The sequence below is a fragment of the Arachis hypogaea genome, chromosome 3 (genome assembly GCF_003086295.3).
Source record: "Arachis hypogaea cultivar Tifrunner chromosome 3, arahy.Tifrunner.gnm2.J5K5, whole genome shotgun sequence".
NCBI lineage: Eukaryota > Viridiplantae > Streptophyta > Magnoliopsida > Fabales > Fabaceae > Arachis > Arachis hypogaea.
Window position 1 is genome coordinate 738,278 of NC_092038.1, and position 23,832 is coordinate 762,109.

At 34.2% G+C, this 23,832-nt stretch overlaps 6 protein-coding genes across 6 annotated transcripts; 4 read left to right on the forward strand and 2 right to left on the reverse strand.

Moving 5' to 3' along the window:
• Positions 1 to 2,713: 2,713 nt before the first annotated feature.
• On the forward strand, positions 2,714 to 8,656 carry LOC112785162 (uncharacterized). The gene is made up of 18 exons (XM_025828608.3): positions 2,714 to 3,972; positions 4,070 to 4,156; positions 4,241 to 4,445; positions 4,552 to 4,675; positions 5,074 to 5,166; positions 5,276 to 5,357; positions 5,440 to 5,499; positions 5,597 to 5,649; positions 5,928 to 6,094; positions 6,349 to 6,559; positions 6,769 to 6,823; positions 6,927 to 6,983; positions 7,107 to 7,355; positions 7,512 to 7,573; positions 7,672 to 7,728; positions 7,824 to 7,917; positions 8,026 to 8,166; positions 8,261 to 8,656. Exons 1-18 carry the CDS (start codon positions 3,148 to 3,150, stop codon positions 8,348 to 8,350), a joined length of 2,712 nt encoding a protein of 903 aa, XP_025684393.1. The 5' UTR covers positions 2,714 to 3,147; the 3' UTR covers positions 8,351 to 8,656.
• Positions 8,657 to 8,949: 293 nt separating this feature from the next.
• Positions 8,950 to 10,330, forward strand: LOC112785171 (cyclin-dependent kinases regulatory subunit 1). The gene is made up of 4 exons (XM_025828619.3): positions 8,950 to 9,125; positions 9,295 to 9,388; positions 9,495 to 9,555; positions 9,835 to 10,330. Exons 2-4 carry the CDS (start codon positions 9,336 to 9,338, stop codon positions 9,985 to 9,987), a joined length of 267 nt encoding a protein of 88 aa, XP_025684404.1. The 5' UTR covers positions 8,950 to 9,125; positions 9,295 to 9,335; the 3' UTR covers positions 9,988 to 10,330.
• Positions 10,331 to 11,184: 854 nt separating this feature from the next.
• LOC112785181 (uncharacterized) lies at positions 11,185 to 12,742 on the forward strand. The gene is made up of 3 exons (XM_025828629.2): positions 11,185 to 11,551; positions 11,735 to 11,854; positions 12,136 to 12,742. Exons 2-3 carry the CDS (start codon positions 11,772 to 11,774, stop codon positions 12,260 to 12,262), a joined length of 210 nt encoding a protein of 69 aa, XP_025684414.1. The 5' UTR covers positions 11,185 to 11,551; positions 11,735 to 11,771; the 3' UTR covers positions 12,263 to 12,742.
• A 1,048-nt stretch (positions 12,743 to 13,790) lies between these two features.
• Positions 13,791 to 17,340, forward strand: LOC112785193 (pheophorbide a oxygenase, chloroplastic). The gene is made up of 7 exons (XM_025828646.3): positions 13,791 to 14,706; positions 15,081 to 15,316; positions 15,501 to 15,627; positions 16,009 to 16,145; positions 16,325 to 16,484; positions 16,623 to 16,898; positions 16,991 to 17,340. Exons 1-7 carry the CDS (start codon positions 14,272 to 14,274, stop codon positions 17,243 to 17,245), a joined length of 1,626 nt encoding a protein of 541 aa, XP_025684431.1. The 5' UTR covers positions 13,791 to 14,271; the 3' UTR covers positions 17,246 to 17,340.
• A 65-nt stretch (positions 17,341 to 17,405) lies between these two features.
• LOC112785204 (histone H2B.3) lies at positions 17,406 to 17,936 on the reverse strand. Its single transcript, XM_025828653.3, has one exon. It carries the CDS (start codon positions 17,934 to 17,936, stop codon positions 17,517 to 17,519), a length of 420 nt encoding a protein of 139 aa, XP_025684438.1. The 3' UTR covers positions 17,406 to 17,516.
• Positions 17,937 to 19,128: 1,192 nt separating this feature from the next.
• On the reverse strand, positions 19,129 to 20,407 carry LOC112769206 (uncharacterized). Its single transcript, XM_025813668.3, has one exon. It carries the CDS (start codon positions 20,373 to 20,375, stop codon positions 19,290 to 19,292), a length of 1,086 nt encoding a protein of 361 aa, XP_025669453.1. The 5' UTR covers positions 20,376 to 20,407; the 3' UTR covers positions 19,129 to 19,289.
• Positions 20,408 to 23,832: the final 3,425 nt, after the last annotated feature.

Sequence of the window (23,832 nt, forward strand, 5' to 3'; positions counted from 1 at the left end):
ATATTAAATATATTTAATAATTAATGTTCATTGCATAGGATGCTTGGATTATGAAGCCAGCAAAGTGTTTTATTTTGCAGCTTCCTCATGTGTGGTACCGTAGATAGATGTGTATACTTCAACTTCTGATGAATACAATTTTTAACTTTATGCAACTTTCATTGATGTAAGAGAAAAAAAGATTCCAAGAGAAGCATAAGTTCCTATCTTTGGCTTTAATTTTCCTTATATGTCCAAAGAGATGTTGATTACTTAGATCCAAAATTACTGACATATAAGGATTGCTCTATTTTTCAATTTGGTTGGAGGCATGTGACAACAAACAAAAAGGGATCTTTTTTATTGTAGATAAATTTTTCTGTTAAGGAAGGAAAAATATACCAAAGTATATGTCATTTTCCATTGAATTAATTTAGTGTTGCCTTAATTGTTAGGCTTGCTTGTTTTCCTCTCTCAGCATTTAATTAGGAGCTGGCTAAATTGAAAGGAGGTAGGTGCATTTCCAACTACCAACTAATCTAACACCACTACCAATCAATTCTTGCCACTTGCCACCTTCAAATAAATGCCTCTCTTTTTAGTGCCTTTAATTTTTGAGAAGTTAAAATGGGCAATTGACCCTTTTTTGAGCAGTTTAAATGGGCAATAGGCCCAAATATGCCCAAATTATTATAGTCCAAGTTTAAGCCCAAATTTAATTAATGGATTGAAATATAGCCCCAAAAGATTATTTGCTTTATAACCCAAGATAAATTAACGATTTGTTTTCTGATTTGTTGAAAAAAAAAATATACAGCTCAAAAGAAGATATTAAAAATAGTTAAAAAATTATTTTATATTTTAATATTATTAAAATATCAAAATATAATTATAATTTATCTAAAAATACTTTATATTTTATATATATGTTGTATCCACATGTCTTATAATAAAATTTTAAAATTTGTGTGTCCGCGTGTTTCGTATCTATGTCAGAGTCCGTGCATTATAACATATTTATAATATACAAATTTTTTTTATCTTTTATTAGCTATCGTATAACTTTAAAGAGACCTATAGAAATGAATGTTTACATGTTTTAATAATGCTACTTATATCATTATTTTGTTTATGTGATTGCAACAATACCTTCTGTATGCAAGATCTTATTGAGCTTTATGATTCTAATTAAGTTCTACCAATGACTGCAGATAACTTTTGCAAATCACCAACTAGAATGAGAAAGGTTTCAGAATTTTTTTTTATTATTTTCTTAAATGATCTTAACCAAGTCTTTGACATAAATACAATATTGTTACATCTTTAATTTTTATTCAATTTATCTAAGTTATATAATCTGAAAGTGGAACTCAAGGCAGCTATACATAAAATACCCTTGCAATAGATAAGTATTTAAACTCAGAAAATAATATTTAATGGAAGATCAATTTTAATAGTATGATTTTATTTGTTTTATGTTCAACATAATTGCAACTAGAAGAGTTACATTGAACACATGTGAATAAAAAAAAAACTAGTAATGATTATTACACTCTATCAAACTTCCACAGCTAAAACCTTGAACCGCATCCTTGCCTTGAACCAACTCATTTCACTTTTAAATTCATCCATATTTGGCCACAGCTTGAACCATTAGCCATGGATTATTGGAGATGTATGCTCTTATATGCTTTAATTTCTTCTTTTGGAGTTTTATAACATGAAACTTACAAGCAAAAATGTTCTTTGCTTGTAGCATTTAGAATGAATGAGCAAAGCCCAATAAATGAAAACATACTATTATATTCCTTCTGGGTTTTCCTATATATGGTGAGTCTCACATGCCAAGCCAACCCCCCAACACCACTTTTCTCTTTACCAATATTCTTTCCACATCATTCAATAAATTAATGAGAAAAGGAAAGAAGGGCTGCGGCTAATCGAGGAGCTAATCCGAAGAAAGAACTTGTTCTTTTCTGTTTTTTGGACACTAAAATTTGTTCCATAAGCACTAATAAGTGGTATTGCAACGGGTCCTTAGCCCAATAACAAAGTTGCAATTTGTTGCATGGAATTTCCATGATAGATAGAATACAAACAATTGAGTTGGGTCTGGGATTTTTTGTTCCAATACAAACTCAATCCAAAAGGTAACTATCAAAAAGAAAAACGAAAAACAGGATTGTTCATCCCCCAAAAAGAACAGGATTAATTTGATTTTCGGCGATAATATATACAAATTTGGATGTTAATACCAAAATATATATATATATATAAAGTTGGACGTTGTATGATGAAAAATGTTACAAAAGCTTAGAGGTTAGAAACAATGTTCTATTCCGAACAAAAACTAAATTGCTTGCTTTACTATGTTTTACTAATAAGATGGTATTAATATTAACTATGTAAGTAGCAGTTTCACACTAGTGGCACATGAGAACTTTAAATTTAAAAATAATATATATTTTAGCGCTTTGAAATACATTTAAAAAAAATTGTCAGAGGTACGCAAATAATACATTACGCTCTTGACCCTGTCATCTTTAATTTAAGGTTTTTTTATAATTGTAATTCTAATCAAAGAATGTGAAAAGAAAATAGTGATGTCAGTAAATGCGTCAACTGAGATCTAAAATTCTAAACGCAAGTCAAAGTAAAACAAAAATACAAAAAAATTGGAGAAAAGAATAAAAAATGGCGCCTATGTATATCCACAATGACACAAAACACGATCGCAAAGACGGAAAAAGACAACACCAAACACGTTTTGCTTTGAACATCGCAGGGTTATTTTCGTCATTCCAAAAATAAAATGCTTCTCATTTTCGTTTTCCTCTTCTTCCTTCTTGAAGGTAACCAATCCAACCTTCACACTTCACTGTTCTCAATTCAAACCTCACAGAACACAATCTCTCCCTCTTTCTCTCTGTTTCCTTTTCTCTTCGTCAACCAAGTTCCCTAATTTAGCAATTTCTAGAAACCCTAATTTGTTTGCCAAGCTTTTAATTTTACGATTCCTGCTCAGATAAGGTCAACGGGAGTAGGAAGAGCTACCATTTTCGATAAGGTTTGAACTTTATGATTTCTTAGTTTAGGGTCTTAGCTCATACTCCAATTAGATTTCAGGGGCTAGCTGAAGTTGATACTGTAGTGTGTGCGTGCGCGTCCATGGCGAACTGTGCGGATTCGGAGCAGTTCCTGGTGCTGTCTAGTATCCGGACGGGTCTCAAGAGAGAGTTTGCATTCGCCATGAAAGCTCAATCCGAGATCTGTGGGTCACTGGGCCGGACCAGGGCCTCCAAGAACGGGAATGCGGTTCAGGTCGTGAAAAGCCCGGTCAAAAAGCGGTCCAGGAAGTCAAGTTCGGGGGAAGGGAACAAGAGCGAGCCGAAAAGTGAGGACTTGAATTGTGGGGTGGTGAAAAGCGAAGATGGTGGTGGTAGAGGTGATGTTATGAGTGAAGAGGAGGCAAAGAGTGATGTTGTTGATGTGGAGGAACTAAAGAATGAAGGTGTTATGGTGGTGGTGGATGAAACGGAGAAGGTTGGTTGTGAAGGTGACGCAAAGGAGGGTGGTGAGGTATGTTGTTCTAAGGAAGATGGTGTTGTTGGTGGGGCAACACCTGTTTCAATTACAGGTGATAGTGGTGGTAGTTTGAAGGGTTCTGTTGTTTCTATGGAGAAGCCATTTAGGAGGTTTACTAGGTCTCTACTAAAGAGAAAGTTGGAAGATGATGTTAGTGGCGCAAAGGATGGGAATGATAAGGTAAATAACAATGCCGAAGCTGTTGAAGTTGGTGGTAATAATAAGAAGCGTGCTAATGATAGTGGCAAGGATGTTGAAGTTGGTGATGATGTCAAGGAGGAAATTGAAGATGGTGCATTGGTTGCTGTGTCCAAGGCTAGTACTAAGAGGTGCCCAACAAGTCTGAAGGAGCTTCTAGCCACGGGGATTCTTGAGGGTTTGGCAGTGAATTATGCTCGCAGTGTGAAGGTGTTGGCTGATTTTCCTTCTTATTGTGTGGGCTCTCTTCTTGAGATATGAGTATTGCTGTTGAAAATGCGAGTGTCTAAATTTGAGAAATTTTCAGGCAATCAAGGCTGGAGAAGCAGAGCTTCGGGGAGTGATTAATGGCAATGGGATTGTGTGCCATTGTGAGGATTGCCATGGTGTTGAGGTAAGTAAAATGAAGATACACTTTTATGTTACTGTATGGTCTAAAAATATTGTGTGTTAGTTCCTTTGTTTTTTGTGGAACTAGGTTGTGACGCCCACCTTGTTTAAGCTTCATGCCAGTCGTTTAAACAAGTGCCCCCCAGAGTATATATACCTTGAGAATGGGAGTACTCTTCATGACATCATGAATACATGTTTGGATGTACCATTAGAAACCTTGGAAGAAGTTATCCAAAAAGTCATTGGAGGCTTCCCCATAAAGAAATCTACCTTTTGTTTTAACTGCAGAGGTTTGAGATTCACTTGTTTGATTTCCTCTGTACTTTTTTGATGTGCTTGCAAGCTTATTCCAGTCAGGCTAACAAGTAATTCTATTGTATCATTGTATATCTGAAGATGCCAATGTTGTGTCGAGACTATTATGCAATTCATGCATGGAGTCGAAGGAATGCCAGCCTAACCTCCCCACTCAAACAACTGACACTAGCAATTGCAATGTTTTACATGCAGTTCAATCCAGGTACTAGTTGTTTGCTTGATGATCATAATTAGTATATCATGGAATACTATAACAATTTAAGAAAGAAAAGCATGACATTTGTTGCATAGAAAGGCATTTTTTTTAAGTCATCATTATACGTTATATAGGTAAGGCCATTGTCGGAATTTACCGAGCATTTCTTTTCTGTATATTAATTAGCAGCGAGCTTATAATGTGTCCATATATTCTGATTGTTTCTATACTAGCAGGATGACAAGTTTGGTTTCAGGCATTGATGCATTGGTGATTTATTTGAGTATCATATGTACAGATGTATTTGCATGTCACTCTTACATATCTATTACAAAACTGATTGGAATATCTTTGCCTCAATGTAGTCATATGATTGTATAACATGAACTTTTTTACTATTGCAGGTCGCCAGAACCCATTGTGGTTCAAAAGTCAATAAACAATGGAATGAAGCACAGCACATCTCGTGATAAGAGTGACGGAAAAGTAACTAAGAAGTAAGCATTTGTGTTCTGTTGGAAGTGCAATTTTCGTGTATGAATTAAATATTATTTTTTTTGTTTCAACATTTATTTTCTCCCTTATACGTTTCTGAAATTTTGAAAGGGATCTACGCTTGCATAAGTTGATCTTTGAAGCAGATGTGTTGCCAGATGGAACAGAAGTAGCATACTATGTTCGCGGAAAGGTTGCATTGATAGTGACTCGTCTTTGTTTTCCTATTTTTATCAATTATAGTACTTCTGAATGTGCTTTCCTTGTGTTGGCAGCGACTGTTGGATGGTTACAAGCAAGGTTTTGGAATAGTTTGTAGCTGCTGTGACAAAGAGGTACTTCTTCTTATGTAGTGTAATTGTCCTATATATTTGGTTTCAACTAGACATTTAACACTTCTTTTTGAAATACAAAATAAAAATGAATGAACAGATTAGTCCCTCCCAGTTTGAAGCTCATGCCGGTTGGGCATCACGTAGGAAACCGTGAGTATTTGTTGTTCAAACTCTATTGTTGGATTATCTCCATGCATCTGGCTTTACCTTACAAGGCTGTCGGTATTCATTGCCTCTTTTCATTTGAAAACTTCTCTCTCGCCCCTCTTCTTTTTTTTCTTTCTTTTTTTTTTTGCCAAATTTTCTCCTTCAACTTTCTAGCCTCAAATCTCAATGTGTTTGGACCCTCAAATTTTGTAGTATGGTGTATTGAGAAAATTGACTAGTATTTGCTTCCCTGCTCTAACATTTTGATGTATTTATTGCAGTTACCTCCACATATACACATCTAATGGAGTCTCACTCCATGAGCTGTCCATCAATTATTTAAAAGAACGGAAGTTTTCCTCCAGTGATAATGATGACCTCTGCAGTATATGTTCTGATGGAGGGGATCTTTTGTGTTGCGATGGATGCCCAAGAGCATTTCACATTGGTGAAGTCCTAGTAACTTATTTTTCCATATTGTGTATAAAATTGATTCTTTTGTAATATAGTTGTAGATGGAGTGTATGTTTTGGTCTTTTGTTATTCATGTCTAGGAACTATTCGACAACTCAGTTCTATTTATGTTTATAGAAGACTTGTTTCTGGCTGAACACAGAATTAGTTTTGGCATGTGCTTTATTTAAATAATATGTTTCTGCTTTGTGATCTCACCCTTAATATTTGCTTAATTTGATGTTGCAGATTGTGTTCCTCTCCCCTCTGTTCCAACTGATACCTGGTATTGTAAATACTGTGAGAATGTCTTTCAGAAAGACAAATATGTGGCGCATAATGCAAATGCGTTGGCGGCTGGAAGGATTGCAGGCATTGATCCTTTAGCACAGATACATGAAAGGTGTATTCGCATTGTTAAAACTCACCAGGTTCACCATGAGGGATGTGTACTGTGTAGGTAATATCCTGTATTATTTAATTAAGCAAATTATTATTTTATTTTCTGAACTTCTCTTCATCTGGCTCTTCTTCCTTCACGAGCGCTATGTAACTCTTGTAGTCATGACTAAATTTATTAATATATCTTACAGCATGCTCCTTTTATATTTTTTAATCACCCCTGTTTTTCTCCAAATATATATATGGCTCAAGTTTCTTAATTTTCAGGCAACCATATTTTAGCAAAATCTTTAGTCCCCGAACTATGATGATTTGTGATCAGGTACGTATTGTGTTTCTCGTAGATTTTCAAACCTTCATAATTTTAATTATTCCTATGCCGCTAATATCTGTTTCATAAATTGCTGATTGATGTATCTTTGCAGTGTGAGAAGGAATATCATGTTGGGTGTATGAAGGATCATAACATACAAAATCTAGAGGTACAAGATCTTCTTTCCTTTTTGACTTCCATCTTGAAAGTTTGTTTAATCTTTATCTTTTATTGAGAAATTTAGTTTTATGCATTGTTCATGTAAATTTATTTGATGGATGTAATTTACCAGGCGTTGCCAGAAGGGAATTGGTTCTGCTGCTCAGAGTGCAATGGAGTTCATGCTGCTTTGGTAAATTTAGTGGCTGGTGAGGAAGAGAATCTTCCAGATTCCCTCCTTAGCTTGATTAAAAGAAAGCATGAAGAAAAAGGTTTAGAAACCAGGGCTGATCTTGATGTTAAATGGAAGGTTCTGAACTGGAATCTTATTGCTTCTGACAAGACCAGAAAATTGCTTTCGGAAGCTGTTGCTATCCTCCATGTGAGTATATATTAGTTAATTAATTTTTTTAATTTTCACCTCTACTAATTACTGAGATCATGAACTAGAGCATTCGGATTTGGTGGTTTACCTTTATGTTAATCTTATATACTTTTTTGAGAGATTAACTTGTCAGATTTGGTATTTGTTTCCTAGGAGCGTTTCAGTCCTATAAATTCTGATTCGAGAGCCGATTTCATTCCAGCAATGATTTATGGGTAAGCAACGCTTGATTCTTTTTGTACTAGTGACACACTTATTCAACATTTCTGGACATGTGAATGAACCCCCAGTTCTTTTCTTCGGATTTCGACAGGAGGAAAATTGGGGATTATGATTTTCGCGGAATGTACTGTGCAGTTCTCATTGTCAAGTAAGTCAGATTGTGAAGTGTGATTTTTTGCTAAGCATGCACATGTTTGGTTTGATTCCACGTCTTATTTTGGAATCTATTTTATGTTTTTGCAGCCAAGTTATTGTATCTGTTGGAATATTTCGCATCTTCGGGCATGAAGTGGCAGAGCTTCCCTTAGTGGCGACGCCTACAGACTGCCAAGGACAGGTTATTATTCAATTTTCACTTCAGCTATGATTATATACCTTTCTTCCTAAAACTTTTTAATTTGAGTAGTTACACATAGTAAATTATATATATATTTTTTCTGAATAGGGTTACTTCCAGTGCCTCTTTTCTTGCATTGAGAGGGTGCTTGCCTCTTTAAAAGTGAAACATTTAGTCCTACCAGCTGCGGAAGAAGCTGAATCAATATGGACCAATAAATTTGGGTTTACAAGGGTTGACCAAGATGAGGTTTGTAACCTAATTTGGTGTCCGGCTATCCTTACTATCTATCTTTCCTCGTTAAACCTAGACCTTGATCTCACCATTTCCATTCTTGTCGCAGATAAACGAATACAGGAGACGTCTCCGAATGATGATATTTCAGGAGACTCCCTTACTGCAGAAGCCGGTGTCTGCACTCGCAAGTACTTAGGGCCAAAGGAATATTTCATCTGCGGATCTTTCTTTTTAGGGTTGTTTTGCTGGGTGTAGAATAAAAGCATTGTATAGGATGATCTATTTGGTGTACAGAGAAAGAAAAAGAAAACTAATCACTCCTCTTTCTTGGTGTAGTTCTCATATTTTTTTGTTTTGGTTCTACTGAAATTGAAATGAGGGTCATGCTAGGGTTAGGCAGGACAATGGATTCTTAGCAACTAGCAAATTTTGATGTTACATTCATTTGGTTTTGTTGTATAATCCGGTTTTAATCTTAATCCCGATGATAAGGTGCTTTATCTGTCTTCACTGTTAATACTCTATTTGTAAGGTTATTAATATTTTGTTTGAGTAAAGATGAGTAACAAATAATAATACATTAATCGTGAAAATTTTAAGATAATGATGCAAATCAATTGAAAACACTCAGAGGAAAACACTCGTTATTTTTTTATGTATCCCAACGCCTTTTGCGTGTAGAAAATTCAATGTTGGAGCGGGAAAATTTCAAATTTGAAAAAATAAAAGTCAAGTGAATGCTTCTTTTTTAGCCGTTAATCTTTTAAATTCTTAATACTACTATCTTTTTATTTTAAAAAAGGAAACAAAAAATTGCACAGTGCCACAGTGTATTATATAAGAAGTGAATTTACGATTCCAACCCTTGTACTGATTTTTTCGCCACACAAATATATTCCCTCCCTCCCTCTCTCTTCCGTTCACACACTCTCACTCTCTCTCTCTCTCGTTAATCATTTCTCGTTTCTCTGGTAAGCGCTCTTTCTCTCGCTCTCGCTTTCTCTCTCTCTCTCTCTTTCTTCTTCGATCAAACTTCAATTCCATTTTATTTGAGAAGATCCTGTTACTCTCTAACAGATAGATACTTTGGATGAGAATTTTGTATTGAATTAATTTATCTTTGGACGATTGAACGAACAGAACAAAGTCAGAAAGGAAAAACAAAACCCTAGGCTTTGACGATGGGTCAGATCCAGTACTCGGAGAAGTATTTCGATGACACTTACGAGTATAGGTAACAGTAACGCGCACATTTCTCAATGTTTACATCATCTTTTCCAATCGACTCAACTTTTTATGTTTCTTCCTTTTTTTTTCATTTAATTTATATTAATGTTCAGGCATGTGGTGCTGCCTCCCGAAGTTGCTAAGCTGCTTCCAAAGAATCGACTTCTCTCTGAAGTATGTTAATATTTTTTTATGTGTTGATCGAATTTCATTGGAATTACTCTATATTTTGAATCTGGTCATGCAAATTGGTAGAAATCAAGAGAAACTTTCGATTAGGTTTTCGAATTATAGTCTGTTGTAGTATTATTCAGATGATGAAGGAATGAATATAACTGTTTATTCACTATTTTGTTTGAACTTGAAGGCTCCTTTGTTGGTTGATACATATTTCTAGTTTTTGGGGTTTCATTTCTAATTCTTTTTCCTTTGTGCTTGGATTTGACTATACAGAACGAGTGGCGTGCAATTGGTGTTCAACAGAGCCGTGGTTGGGTTCATTATGCGATTCACCGCCCCGAGCCACACATCATGCTTTTCAGGAGGCCATTGGATTATCAGCACCAGCAGGAAAGCCAGACCCAGCAAAGCATGCTCGTCAAGTGAATTTAGTTTCCATTGAAAATCTGAAAATGATGATCACAAACAAATTTATATAGGTTTTTATATAGTCTGTTTTAACATGGCTGTGTTGTTAGTTGGCCTGTTGGGGATTCTCTTCTGTGGAGAATCTGAATTTGATTGAATGTGGTTTTTTAGACTTTCAGTTGTCAATTTGAATGTCCTTAAACTTTGCTGTTTCTTAGGGATATGTTGGTGTACCTCACCTCTCGTGTACTCGTATGCATGCTGGACTTAATGATATTCACGGGGCTACCTTAGTGCTTACGTATGATATGTGAATCTGGCTCTCAACTCTAAATTAAAGAGTACCTATGGTTTCCATGAATGGTGAATTGTAATACCACTTTGCTACAAACTCAAATTTTTCAGTTCCGAACTAGGTGTTTCATTGGAATGAACCATGTTACGTTCGTGCATCAAAAATTTTATTGTCCAATTTTCGCTTCACTTCACATGTTTACACATTTCCAAACATTGAGCTTATAGTAAAGCATTAAAATAATAGTAGTGATGAGAACAATAAATTTGGGTGCAAATGATACAAATTGGTTGCCAGCCAATTAGAGGAGCGTTAGATACAATACTTAGGCTTAGTTTAGTAAAATTTTTACTTTTTAAAAGTTGTAGTATTTATATTTGGTAATTCAAATTAAAAATAATTTTTAATAAACATAAGCAATATCAATTGTGTTTGGTAAAATAGCTTTTAAAATTTAAAAATACTATAATAGACATAAATGCAAGCATTAAATATAAAAATTAGTTAACATATGAGGTTATATTTGAAAAGTACAAGCCAACTTTGAAAAGCTCTATCCTAAGTGTTTTCAAAAGTATTTCGATCTTTTAAAAGCTGCAAGTACAAGCACTTGATCTTTTTGATTTACCAAACACAAAATGAGGAGTTTGAGCTTTTAAAAAGCACAAGCACCTCTTCAAAAAGCTTTACCAAACCAAACCTGGTAACGGTGAACCATTTTTTACCTTCACTCGCTGGCTGTATCACGAATTATAGTTATTAGTTATATCTCAATAACTTTCTTCTGTTAAGGCCATGCTTATTCGTTTTCTGAAAAATAAAAGAGAGAAACGAATGAAAATATTTTTGGTAAGCTGTAACTCATGGAGAAAATTCACGGGCCTGGCGAGTTATGTTGGGCCGTGTTGTTTAAACAAATTATTCTTGTGGCCAAAAAAGAGAGATCCAGCCCAAAAAACGGTAATCCGCCTTCTCATCACGTTCCCGTGCAAGTGTCCCCTTTCTCCAACTTTAACTTCACTCTCCAGGGTTAGGGTTCTTGAGCCACACTTTGATACTGAAAGTGCTATCTATCTATGATGTTACAAAATCCCTAATCTCTCATTCTGATAAAAAAAAAAAAAAACTTCACTCTCCGATCGCAATTAGGGTTAGGGTTCGCAAGCTTTTCCAAATTAATTGCTTGCTCCACTACCTGCAGCTCTGAGCGCATTGCTATGGCTTCCTGATTGGGTTGGTAGCATCGCTAGCGAGTTTAGAAAACAATTTTGGATCACTTCTCAGAAGGTAGGTCTTTTACCTGATTAACTTTCGCTCCCTATGAATTCTACTCGAAGGTTTCAACTTCTGTAAACTGTGAATCTGCAATAGTTTCTATGTGTTGAAGGTGTGTTTTGAAATTCATCTAGGGTTCGGAATTTTAGTTATATTATATATATAGGTAATGCATTAATTGTTGTTGTAATGTAGCTGGTCAATTATTTGGGGGCATTTGATTGTTGCGTAAATGGCACGTGCGCGCAATCTAATAGTTGCTGGAGGGCTTGTTGCTTTTGCTTCAGCAGGGTTGGCATTTCCCTTCTACATGGCGTAAGTCAACTCAACTAAAATCTCAATCACTTTTCAATCTTCAATGCCATTTGCATGTTTAAATCATGTTTGAATTTCAGTTTGAAAGGTGCAAGCTGAGTTTCAAATCATGCTCAGATCATGTTTGTCTCAAACTGCAATTTAAAACCATTCAATATATGTGGCATAGTTACGGTGTCTGTGTTAGCTGAAGTAGAAAATAACCCAAACAATTTGCATGCTATGATGCAAAGAAATTGGAGTTAATACTCAATAGTAGAGTTTGTATTGCATTTGCCCAGATCTTCAAAGAAGCCTGTAATTGACTCAACAAAGCCGCTTCCGCCGCAAGCAACTTTTCGAGGGCCTTACATTAACACCGGTTCACGTGACATCGGTCCTGATGATCAAACTTTCCAGAAGAAATGAAGCAAGCCTGAGAGTCACCATGTTTTGAGTTAGAAGGCTAAGCTCATGCATACATACATACATACATTTGGTTATTCTTCAAAAGGAGTTTATCATATGGCATGCAAATCATTGCAACCGGGGTAGAGTTGTGCATGTTCTTGAAAATAATTTTACACGTGTTGAATAATGTTTTGTTCTGAAAAAATGATGTAGTAGAATCTGCTAGCAAAGAGTATTTCTCATTGTCTGAAGGGAACGTTTTCCCCCACGGTTTGAGGGGATCATGACATGGCTGGGCGTTGGAAGATTTGAGTATCATCTTGTATGAAGTAGGAACCAACCAACCTAGACGGGGGGAGCTTTTTTCTCTTTTGCTATTTATATTTTCTTTAAGAGGTTCTTGAATCTGTATGGATTTATGTTACTTGAGTGATTGTAATAAGAAAAAAGATGAATACTATCGCCACATTATTGCAAATTACTCAAAGCTCGTTACTATTCTGGCTTGCAACTAATTTAGGTTGTGTGATTACCATTTATCAATATCTTTAGGTAGCGTTTGGTGGAGAGACAGAAAGACTGAGACTGAGAGACAGAGATTAAGAGAGAGGGATTGAAACAAATCTCATTATTTTGTTTGGTGCAAAATGAGAGACAGGAATTAAAATAAGAATGAAACTCTAATTTAATTTGCATAAAGAGTAAAATTGGAATTAATTAATTGAAATGAAAGTATTTTAGGTATAAAATGTTATTAAAGTTTCAGTCTCTATCTCTAAAAATTTCAGTTCCCTGTGTCCCTACTTTTTGGAGATACTGAAATACTGAAATTTTGGAGACAGAGACAGAAATTTTAGTACCAGTCTCTGAACTAACAAACACGATACTGAGTCTCAGTCTCTCAGTCTCTGTCTCAGTACCTGAAAACAAACGCTACCTTAGAGACTGAATAAACTACCATTTCTATTTACGAATATTTTGAGCGACGGTAATTCTATCCATGAAGAAATATATCTGATTTTGTGATGATGGGTTTCATATGATAAAATTACTGAAAAAGGGGAGAAGAATTTAGTCGTTGAGCTTGAAACTTGAAAATGCTGTCCGATGTAAAACTCTTAAACTGCTTCAAAAACAATGGCCTCATTGTCAGATTTCGTTGTTTCATGTAGTTGTTGAGAAACGTTGACGGCTGTTCTTGCATCCATGCCACAAGGGTAATAAAAAATTATCGTGACATGCTCTATTTTCAGCATCTAATCTAACACCGCTATGAGCATTGCAACACTTAAAACGTGCTCACCAACCATTCATTGTTTTTTCTTTTTGTTCCCATAGTTTTACTTCAAAATGAACTTCATGAACTCGTTTTTTCACTTTGAATATTGAGCTAATAATCATCTTTTCACTTGATAAATTGAATAATTACATACTACATTTTTTTACTTGCAAAGACTAAAACCAAAAGTATTGATGTTGTAGTTGAATTTAAATTGCAAGACCAGGCCCACGTGTACTTAACGTGTATATTATGCTACATGGCAGCAAATGCATCAATCTTGGAATGCTTCTCTTCGAAGTTGTGGACGCCAATTGTTTCTCCCACAACCGATATTTTCAGTTCACACACTCTGGATCTTTCTACTTTCATCTTCCTTTCTCTTTCTTTTTGTTTCCATGAGAATGGGAAAAAAAATAAAGTAAAAGTTTCCAGTAATTACACAACATTAAGCGCTATACTAATTCACTGAATTGAGGAAATAATCCAAAATAAGCAAATAACCTTTATATTAATAAATAAAATAAAAAATGTCTGGAAAATGACAGTGTTGAATTCAGCAGAACATTGTCTGAAAACTGGAAAAGAGCGGAAGGGGAGAATACAAACATGAACATTTAAAACTTGCACGACTCAACAATCCTTCTTCCACTCCCTTTCCCTCAAATTCGAAACAATAACCAAAACCCTCTTCAAACCTTAACAACACCTCAAGCCCCAAAAAAAAACGTTTTTTTTTTCACCATTGATGGCACTGCAACACTCTTCTTCAACCTTTTCAACCACGCTAACACTCTCTTCACCGAGAACCAAACCCCCAAAACCTTTTCCTCTTTTCTCCTTCACAAAGTTCCCATTTTTAACCGCACCAAACTCCATTTCCATCACACGGAGAACCAGAACAACCCTCTCTCTAACAGTTCCACGTGTTGCTGCGCCACCAACAAAGGTTGAAACTGAAGAAAGCAACGAAATTGATGAAGGTGCCGATGACGAGAGCTCGTCCTCGAAGTTCACATGGAAGGATCACTGGTACCCAGTTTCTCTGGTGGAGGATCTGAACCCTCGGTACCCAACGCCCTTTCAGCTTCTGGGTCGTGAGATCGTGGTTTGGTTCGATAATTCCAAGTCCCAGTGGGTTGCTTTTGACGATAAGTGCCCCCATCGTCTCGCTCCTTTATCTGTAAAAATACTCTCTCTTTGTTCTTATTCTAATTTATTGTATTAGCTGAATATTAAGAAAAAAATCAAATATTTTCAAGTAGTAAGTAGTTTAAGCACTTTCACTCATGTGGCAATACATAACTTAAGGTTTGTATAAGATATTTTTAAACCTGTGATCTCACAATCCAGAATTGAAGTCTGAGTAATATATAAGCTTATGTGCATGATGCTGTTTTTGGGAGAAGGATTTGGGTTCCATGTTTCTTATTTATTTGTTTGTTTATTTACTTATTTGAAGATTGAAATTGGATTGCAAGACAAGGAGAATGTTTGAGGAAAAGGGGTGTTTTCAGTTTTTGGGGATTAAAATTGGGTGTTTTTGGTTTTTGGCAGGAAGGAAGGATTGATGAAGGAGGAAACTTGCAATGTTCCTATCATGGTTGGTCTTTTGATGGATGTGGATCATGTGTTAGGATCCCTCAGGCTTCCTCCGAAGGACCGGAAGCGCGAGCTTTGAAATCTCCTAAAGCGTGTGTCACAAGGTTCCCTACAATGGTGTCTCAGGGTTTGCTCTTTGTTTGGCCTGATGAAAATGGTTGGGAGAAAGCTAATGCTTCCAATCCTCCAATGTAATGAACTTTATTTGATTCTGTCTTTAGTTACTAAATTATCAACTTTGAATTTTTAAATTCATTATTTAACTTTAGTCTAATTTGGTCAATTAAAATGTTGTCCACTGTTCTTTTATGCTATGATCAAAGAGTGTTGTTTTTCTTTTCATTTGATACGTATGGTGAAATTGTGTTTGTTTAGGTTGCCGGATGACTTTGAGAAGCCGGAGTTTGCCACGGTGAACATTCAGCGTGATCTGTTCTATGGCTATGATACTCTAATGGAGAATGTCTCCGATCCTTCTCACATTGATTTTGCTCACCACAAGGTACAAATAATGCCGTTTTCACTTGATTTATATATGCCACATTGTTTATTCTTAGTCAATTTGCTGGTTATCAATATTTTATTTGTATCTGGTTTGTTAATTGAACTTAATAGTTTATTTTATTTTGATGTCATTGGTGGAACTTTATATTTTAATATTTCATATTATTTTAGATCTCGGTTTTTAGTATTATTAAGTGATGCGGTTGTTAAAAAGTTGTCATTAGGGAGAAAATTATGGTTAGTTCCGTTTGTTATATATTATAGTCAATTAGTCATCACTCACCCTAGGACCAAAAAAGTTGGTGGAGTTGAAATCATGTCATATTGTTAGGTTCAATAATTCCATAATTGCTAAAATAGAAGTGATCAACATCCACAGGTTACAGGCAGGAGAGACAGAGCCAAGCCTCTGCCATTCAAGATGGATTCTAGCGGCCCATGGGGCTTTGCCGGAGCTAATGAAGGGAACCCAAGAATCAGTTCCAAGTTTGTTGCACCATGTTATTATATGAACAAGTAAGTTCATGACTTTTTACTTTGGATGTTGACATAATTTCCTTTTTCACATTCATCATAGATGTCAGCATCATCCATGAAAGGATAATGTCTATGCTTGTGTTTATGGTTGAAAACACCAAAAATAGCTTCTGATATGTCGCTAATCTGGCTCCATATATTCGCTATTGTTATTGTAGAATTGAGATTGATACCAAACTTCCAGTAGTCGGGGACCAGAAATGGGTAATATGGATATGTTCCTTCAATGTCCCAATGGCACCCGGTAAGACTCGCTCCATTGTTTGCAGCGCTCGAAACTTCTTCCAGTTCACAGTGCCAGGGCCTAACTGGTGGCAGGTAAGATTTTGAGGACGTTGGCTTTGTTATCCCTTCTACTGATTTATTTCAACAGATTGTAAGCTTAAGTCGAGCCTCGAGTTTCATTATTGCTTACATGTAACCTTGTCTCCGCCTGTTGCCATATACATATATCAGGTGGTTCCTAGATGGTACGAACACTGGACATCAAACAAGGTATATGATGGAGATATGATTGTCCTTCAAGGCCAGGAGAAAATCTTCCTTTCAGAAACCAAAGACGGTGGTGACATCAACAAACAGTACACAAACATCACCTTCACACCAACCCAGGCAGATCGCTTTGTCCTAGCATTCCGAAACTGGCTGCGGCGACACGGAAACGGCCAACCAGAATGGTTCGGGACAAGCAGCCAACAGCCATTACCATCAACCATCCTATCAAAACGGGAGGTATAAATAAACAAATCTTAACTCGACCCTTCCACAAACCAATTCTGCACCAATTGAATTTAAACATGAATTAACTTGCTATGATCTTGTAGATGTTGGATAGATTTGAACAGCACACACTGAAGTGCTCTGCATGTAAAGGAGCTTATGAGGGATTCAAAACATGGCAGAAGGTCCTAATTGGTGCAACAGTTTTGTTCTGCGCATCAAGTGGAATCCCATCAGAGACTCATTTGAGAGTAATCTTGGCTGGGCTTGCAGTTCTCAGTGCAGGATTAACCTATGCCGTAACCGAACTCCAAAAGAACTTTGTATTCGTAGATTATATTCATGCCGATATAGATTAACCAAATTACCACATAACTGTAAATATACTGCATCAATGTACCTATCATCGTGTATCATTTGGATTCATTAGGTTCAATTTGAACTCTATTACGTAGATTATGAACTCTTATGTTCTTTAAACCTAATTCGTTTATCTAATAATGCTCAAATCTATATCAATTGGAATTAACAAGAACATATCATTTAAATAACAATCAGCATTGGATCTACATGTACCACAAGAAAAGCAAAACGAAATCGGTTCAAATAAACAATGAAAAAACCCTAAACCTAAGAGCTAGTGAATTTGGTAACAGCTTTGGTTCCTTCAGAAACAGCATGCTTTGCGAGCTCACCAGGAAGCACGAGTCTAACAGCAGTCTGAATCTCCCTGGAGGTAATGGTAGGTTTCTTGTTATACCTAGCGAGTCTAGAAGATTCTTGAGCAAGCTTCTCGAAGATGTCGTTGATGAAACTGTTCATTATTCCCATCGCCTTGCTGGAGATTCCGATGTCAGGATGAACCTGCTTCAAAACCTTGAATATGTAGATCTTGTAAGTTTCAACGCTCTTCTTCGCCTTCTTTCTCTTCTTATCCGTAGATCCACCTTCCTTCGGGATCTTCTTCTCTGCGCGGGGCTTCTTCTCCGCCGGAGCTTTGTCTCCGGTTGCCGGTTTCTTCTCTGCTGGCTTCTTATCTGCCTTCGCCATTATCAGAGATCAGAGAGTGTTTTGCTTTTGCTATTGAAATTGTGTTGTGTGTGAGATTGGAAGGAAGAGTATGGAATATATTTATATGTGTTGGGTTTCAGATTTGATTGGTGGAGAGGGTGAGGTGCGGATTGATGACGTGGACTGTTGAATGTTTTGATCTCTGTAATGGACGGATGAGATTAGTGTTGGGACATTTAATCGGGGCGCGTTATGATTTTGGAGAAGGATCAATTTTGTGTGGAAAAAAAGTTGGCGCGCAAACGAGGCAATTTTCGAAAAAAAAAAAATGATTTGAGAGATTAATATTATTTTTATGATTTAATCGTCGTTATCTTAATGCCATATGTTATATGCCAAAAGGACAAATTATTTTATATTTAATTCACCTAAAGAAAAAGATTCTCTACTGAATCAAAATAATAAATGAGACAAGATTGTATATATATAACTAAGCAAATTTTATCTTTTCTATCTAGTTAGTGTCAAAATGTATTATAAAAACTTACTGACACTCCATGCTTGTGTTCTGAGTTAGGCGCAGTCAAAATCTAGTATGGTGAGGGATTTCAAATCTATGTTTGGTTCAAAAGTAAAAGTGGGAGTAGATTTTATTTAAATGAGTTATATATAAAAATTCTTTTAGTGAAATTTACTTTTATTTCTACTTGAACCTGACATATATATAAGTTAAAAGTCATGATATGGGCACTTGATATGCACATCACAACATAGATTTGAATAGTAAGATACGCCAAATTTAATTGTGATTAACAACACATAAAGGCATGGGATCGATATAGTTCAAGTTGTATATATACATCTCTCAAGTATTTGTAAATAATAAAAAAGTGTTTTATGAACGAATATACCAAATACTAATTCTTATCAAAATGAGCTGAAATTTTTGTTAATTAAGGTGACACTATATTAGTTAGATGTATGTTCATATAACAAATTGTTTTTCCCTCTTATCATATATACACACGACTAAACCCTAATGTTATATATATTTATATTTTATTGTTTTTACAGTATTTTTTAGTTTGATATGTTAAGAACTAATTTATCGTGAATGGGAACTCTATTTTTAAAGGTTTGTCGCTTTGTCGCTGACTAATGAGTTGCTGCATATATAAAGCTAAAGCTAGATTCAAACTTCTGACACTAAACAAATTCAACTTGGTTATGCTACATATATACCCATGTGAAATTCACTTACTGATGTTAATTTTGATGCAATAGTAACAACATTATTTGGTACTTACACATGATAAGAAATATGGTAAAAGAAAGTGATAATATTGTAGGTCTAGCTAGACAAGTATCCAAATTTTATACACAAACATGTTATTATGATCGTTGAGTAGCAGCATGAACTGGGGAGTGGCCAAGGAACAAAGCAAGATGTCCGAAGAGCTTGTCTTTTCTTGAGAAAGTGGTTCCACAAGAACACAACCATTTATTGGGATCACCACAGTGCTTCTCATGGGTCCTCAAATCAGAGAGCAGAGAGAAGTTCTTGTTGTTGCACCTCTTGCAAACATACATCTTTGGGCAATGGCTTCTCTTGTAGTGATTCTTCACACACACCATTGATTTCAGTGCCTGAAACTTGGCATGATTCTTGTTCCACCTGCACCCATCTTCAGGGCACGAATACTTCTTCTTCTTCGTTATCATCATCTTCTTGTTATTCTTGTTGTTCTTCAAGGCTTCACTGGTTTTGAATTCATCCCCATGAGCCCTCATATGCATCCTCAGATTCGCTTCGCGCTTAAATCCTTTCCCACATATTTGGCAGAAATGTGTGTAGCTTGCTAACAAATCAGCAGCATCCAACTCAATTATATCTGTTTCTTCTTCTCCATCTTCATCCTTAGTATTATTGTTATCATCATCACAATAAATAACAGTACTATTGTTATTGTTGTAGGGTTCAGAAAACCAATGGAGTGTTTCTTCATCTTCTTCGTCTTCTTCTTGTGCAGGTTCATGATTAGCAACACTACTAGTACCTCCTCTAATGATATTACTATTATTATAATCATAAGATTGGTGGTGGTGATGAGGGTGCAATTCTAATTGTTGATTATTGCAAGAAGGAGCAATAATGGTACCTGATGATGATGGATTGTTATAACTATTGATGTGTTGTTGGAAGGTGAGTCTGAATGAAGAGGAAGCAAGTATGATATCTTGGATGGTGGAGGTCTTGGTGGATATGGCCATGGAATAGGAAGAACAAGGAATTGATGAGTGGTGCCGATTGGGGGAGGCTATAACCCCCACAAGTGACTGCAACTCGTTGATTTTATCATTGAGAACTGAGAGATAATGGTACATGGTGGATGATGATGATGATGATGATGATGATGATGAGTATTGCGTCATAGGTGGGAATCCACCACCACCTTCATCAGATGATGCAGCCGCCATTATTCCAAACCTGTTACTGCTTTTGTTTGTTATATAAGGAGGGATCACAAGAGTTCAATTTCTCATCTTCTTTCTCCTAAAGTTTGGTAGCAGCTCAAGGCTTTGACTTTTGTTACTTCTTCATAAAATACTTATATATATACATACAATAAATTCTTCACAAAATTTATTTTTGAATAAATGATTATTTAAATGTTATTGTTTTTATATGAAGGTGATATATACGAACTCTAATATTTTTTAACTATAGTCTTTATATAAAAATAATTTTGTGACTAATAAATTTTTTTAGCTAATATTTTATCATTTTTAAATTTTAAAAATAAAATTGTAAATTTTAAATTTTAAAGTCTAATAATATACAAATAAAATATTAGTTTTTTGAAATGGTGATTAATATTAATAAAAATATGGATAATTTACAATCCTTCTTAATTAATATTTATACAAAATTATTAATAAACTATAATATATATATATATATATATATGGTTAAATTACACAGTTGATCCTTACACTTTCAGTGAAATTATAAATTGGTTCTATATTTTAAAAGTTTGTAATTGAATCTCTAAAGAGAATTAAAATTTACAATTTAGTCTTCGCCAGTCAAAAAGTATTGATTTAACAGAATATTCTTAGAATATACTAAGAATATTTTGTTAAAATAGAGAATATATTGAGAATATTCTGTTAAATCAAACACTTTTTGAATAACTGAGACTAAATTGTAAATTTTAATTATCTTTAGAGATTTAATTACAAATTTTTAAAGTGTAGAGACCCATTTACAATTTCATTGTAGAGACTAACTTAATATAGGTACAAATTATTGGCCTTCTAATATTTTTGCTATTAAAATTTAATATATTACATTCTTAAGTTCCATTATTAAAATAATGAATACTAAAAAAATTTTACTGGATGAATAAATATATTGTAAGTTATGACCAAGAGATATATATAATATATATGACATTTTTATGGTACAGTCAAGCAAGTTGCAAGTTGAAACTCATCCCCACTAGAGACCTCCCTTGCATGAAGCCACTCTTAGTTAAGTTGCTTATTAGGTATCAAATTAACCCTTGTAACTTCATCTGTCTGCGCCCAATAACATCTAGTCATTTACAATTTCAACACGTTGAATGTTATGAATTGGTTTACATCCTTCTCTCCATCTATCTCAACTAATAACTTTCTTAATTAGTTAAAATAATATTAAGCTGATTTTTCTCTTGTACACATACATGTAGACACATAGGCTTAATTGTTGGTTTAGGGTTTCACAATCGTTCAAGATATACTATTTTTTTTTTTGGCTGAATTCAACGTTTTCTATTTAATGAGAAACAGTCTTTTACTCCCTTCCCTTCGTTTTCCTTTTTATAGATGTGTTTGTGTTTGTGCATCCAACAATATACCAGAAAAATACAAAAAATACGGTGAAAGTAATATATCAAATATATAAGAATTATAGAAAAACAATTTTTAATTAGCCAGTGTCAATCAATATTAAAGTTTAATATTATAATTTATAATTTAAAAAAATCAAAATAATTTTTTAAAAAGTGAACTAATATTAACCCAAAAAAATTAGCTACCTAATATTCCTCGTATATATATAGTATAAGTTCAGAAACTTTAATATGAAAAAAGAAGTGCGTTCATTTTGGAAAATGGCATGAAAGAGAATAAACTGCGAAGTGCCTCAATTATTGATGTTTGTAGTTATTAAAGTTACTTTTCGTTTGATTTAGTATATATATGTATAACAATTTTTTTTTTAAATATATACTAATTTATAAAAATAAAAGTTTTACTAAATCACATCTTATTATACTCTAAGCCATATGCTAATTTAGTTATAATATGAGTTTAGGATTCATGCAAATGATCTCGAGATTAATTAAGAATGAAAGCATATATATTCATCTTTATCCGAAACTTATTTAAAATTAATGTAGTTTGGATCTGGACGTAAGGTCTAGACTTGTTTTAATGGAATTACTCATATAAAGATATTTAAAAGGTCTTTTTTTTAAAAAACTTTTAATAATTAAAATTTAACTTATATAATCAATTAAATTATGTTATTTTTGTTAAAATTAGACCAAAATATATTGATTTGACAAAAAATTTGATAAATTAAGAATATTATAGTCATTTTCTATAAAAAAAAGAATATTAATTTAGATTAGTTCAAGATTTGATTTACCAATTTTTTAGTTAAATTGATTTGTTTGATCTAATTTTAACAAAAATAACACCATTTGATTGATTATATAAGTTAAATTTTAATTATTAAAAAATTTTTAAAAAAAGATATTTTAAATATTTTTATGTGAGTGGCTCCCTCTTTTAATAACAGTTTAAACATTTTTTTCAGTAAGATAAAATTATCTAAGATTTTTAAGTGAGAATGGAGAGTGATATTTGCAAAAAACAGTTAACAAAAATTTTGAATGTGCTTATGAGTTACGATTGAAAAATATCGGTGCGTGATGGGATATTTATACGATAAGAATGATAATCTCTGTAACTTATCCCTTTATACTTTCTTTTTATTCAGGGGATATTGAGATCCCATATTTAAAATAGTGAATCAATTTATACGAATATACATTAGTGCAATTGATGTCTTATTGACGTATAAGTTGGGTTGAGTCAGAACCAAATGATCCAAACTCTAATTAAGTCGAATAGTTTTGGAAACGGATCTTCTAGACTTTTTTTAAAATTTGTGAACTGGCCCTTTATTTTGGGTTTGATTTAGGGATGGCAACACCACCCGAATCTGCGGATACCCAGCCACTCCGCCCCTACCCACTCGGCATCGGGACGGGTTCTTATGCGAGACGGAGCGAGATCGAGTTTAGATAATACCCACCCCAGTATATATATAATACATATAATTTTAATATATAATATATGTAATATATGTAAAATAATTAGTAAAATGATTAATAATATTATGTTATATTTAAATTTTTACTTTAATTGATGCTATGTATGTGATGATAGTTATATAAATTTTAAAATTTAATTTAATTTATTAAATTTTAATAATTGTAAGGACGAATAGCGGCGAGGCAGGTTAGGGTTCAAATTGTTACTACCCACAAGTAAAAGTGAGAGAAATTTTATGTAAATTATTGTAAGGTGGAGCGGAATTGGATAGAGAAAAAACTCGTCCCGTTGTCACCTCCTACTTTAACCCTAATATTGAGTCAGAGTATAAACATATTCCAATTTTAAATTAATATTATTTTTTGACAAAAAAATATTATTATTTTGTACTATCTACATTTTATTTTTAGAGACACAAACACAATTATTAATGTGGTTAATTTCGTATATAATTTTTTAATTAATTGTTAATAGTCAAATAATTGGACTTATTTTAAATATTAGACAATTCAAAAAAATTTAAAAACATTAGAATTTTTTATTAAAT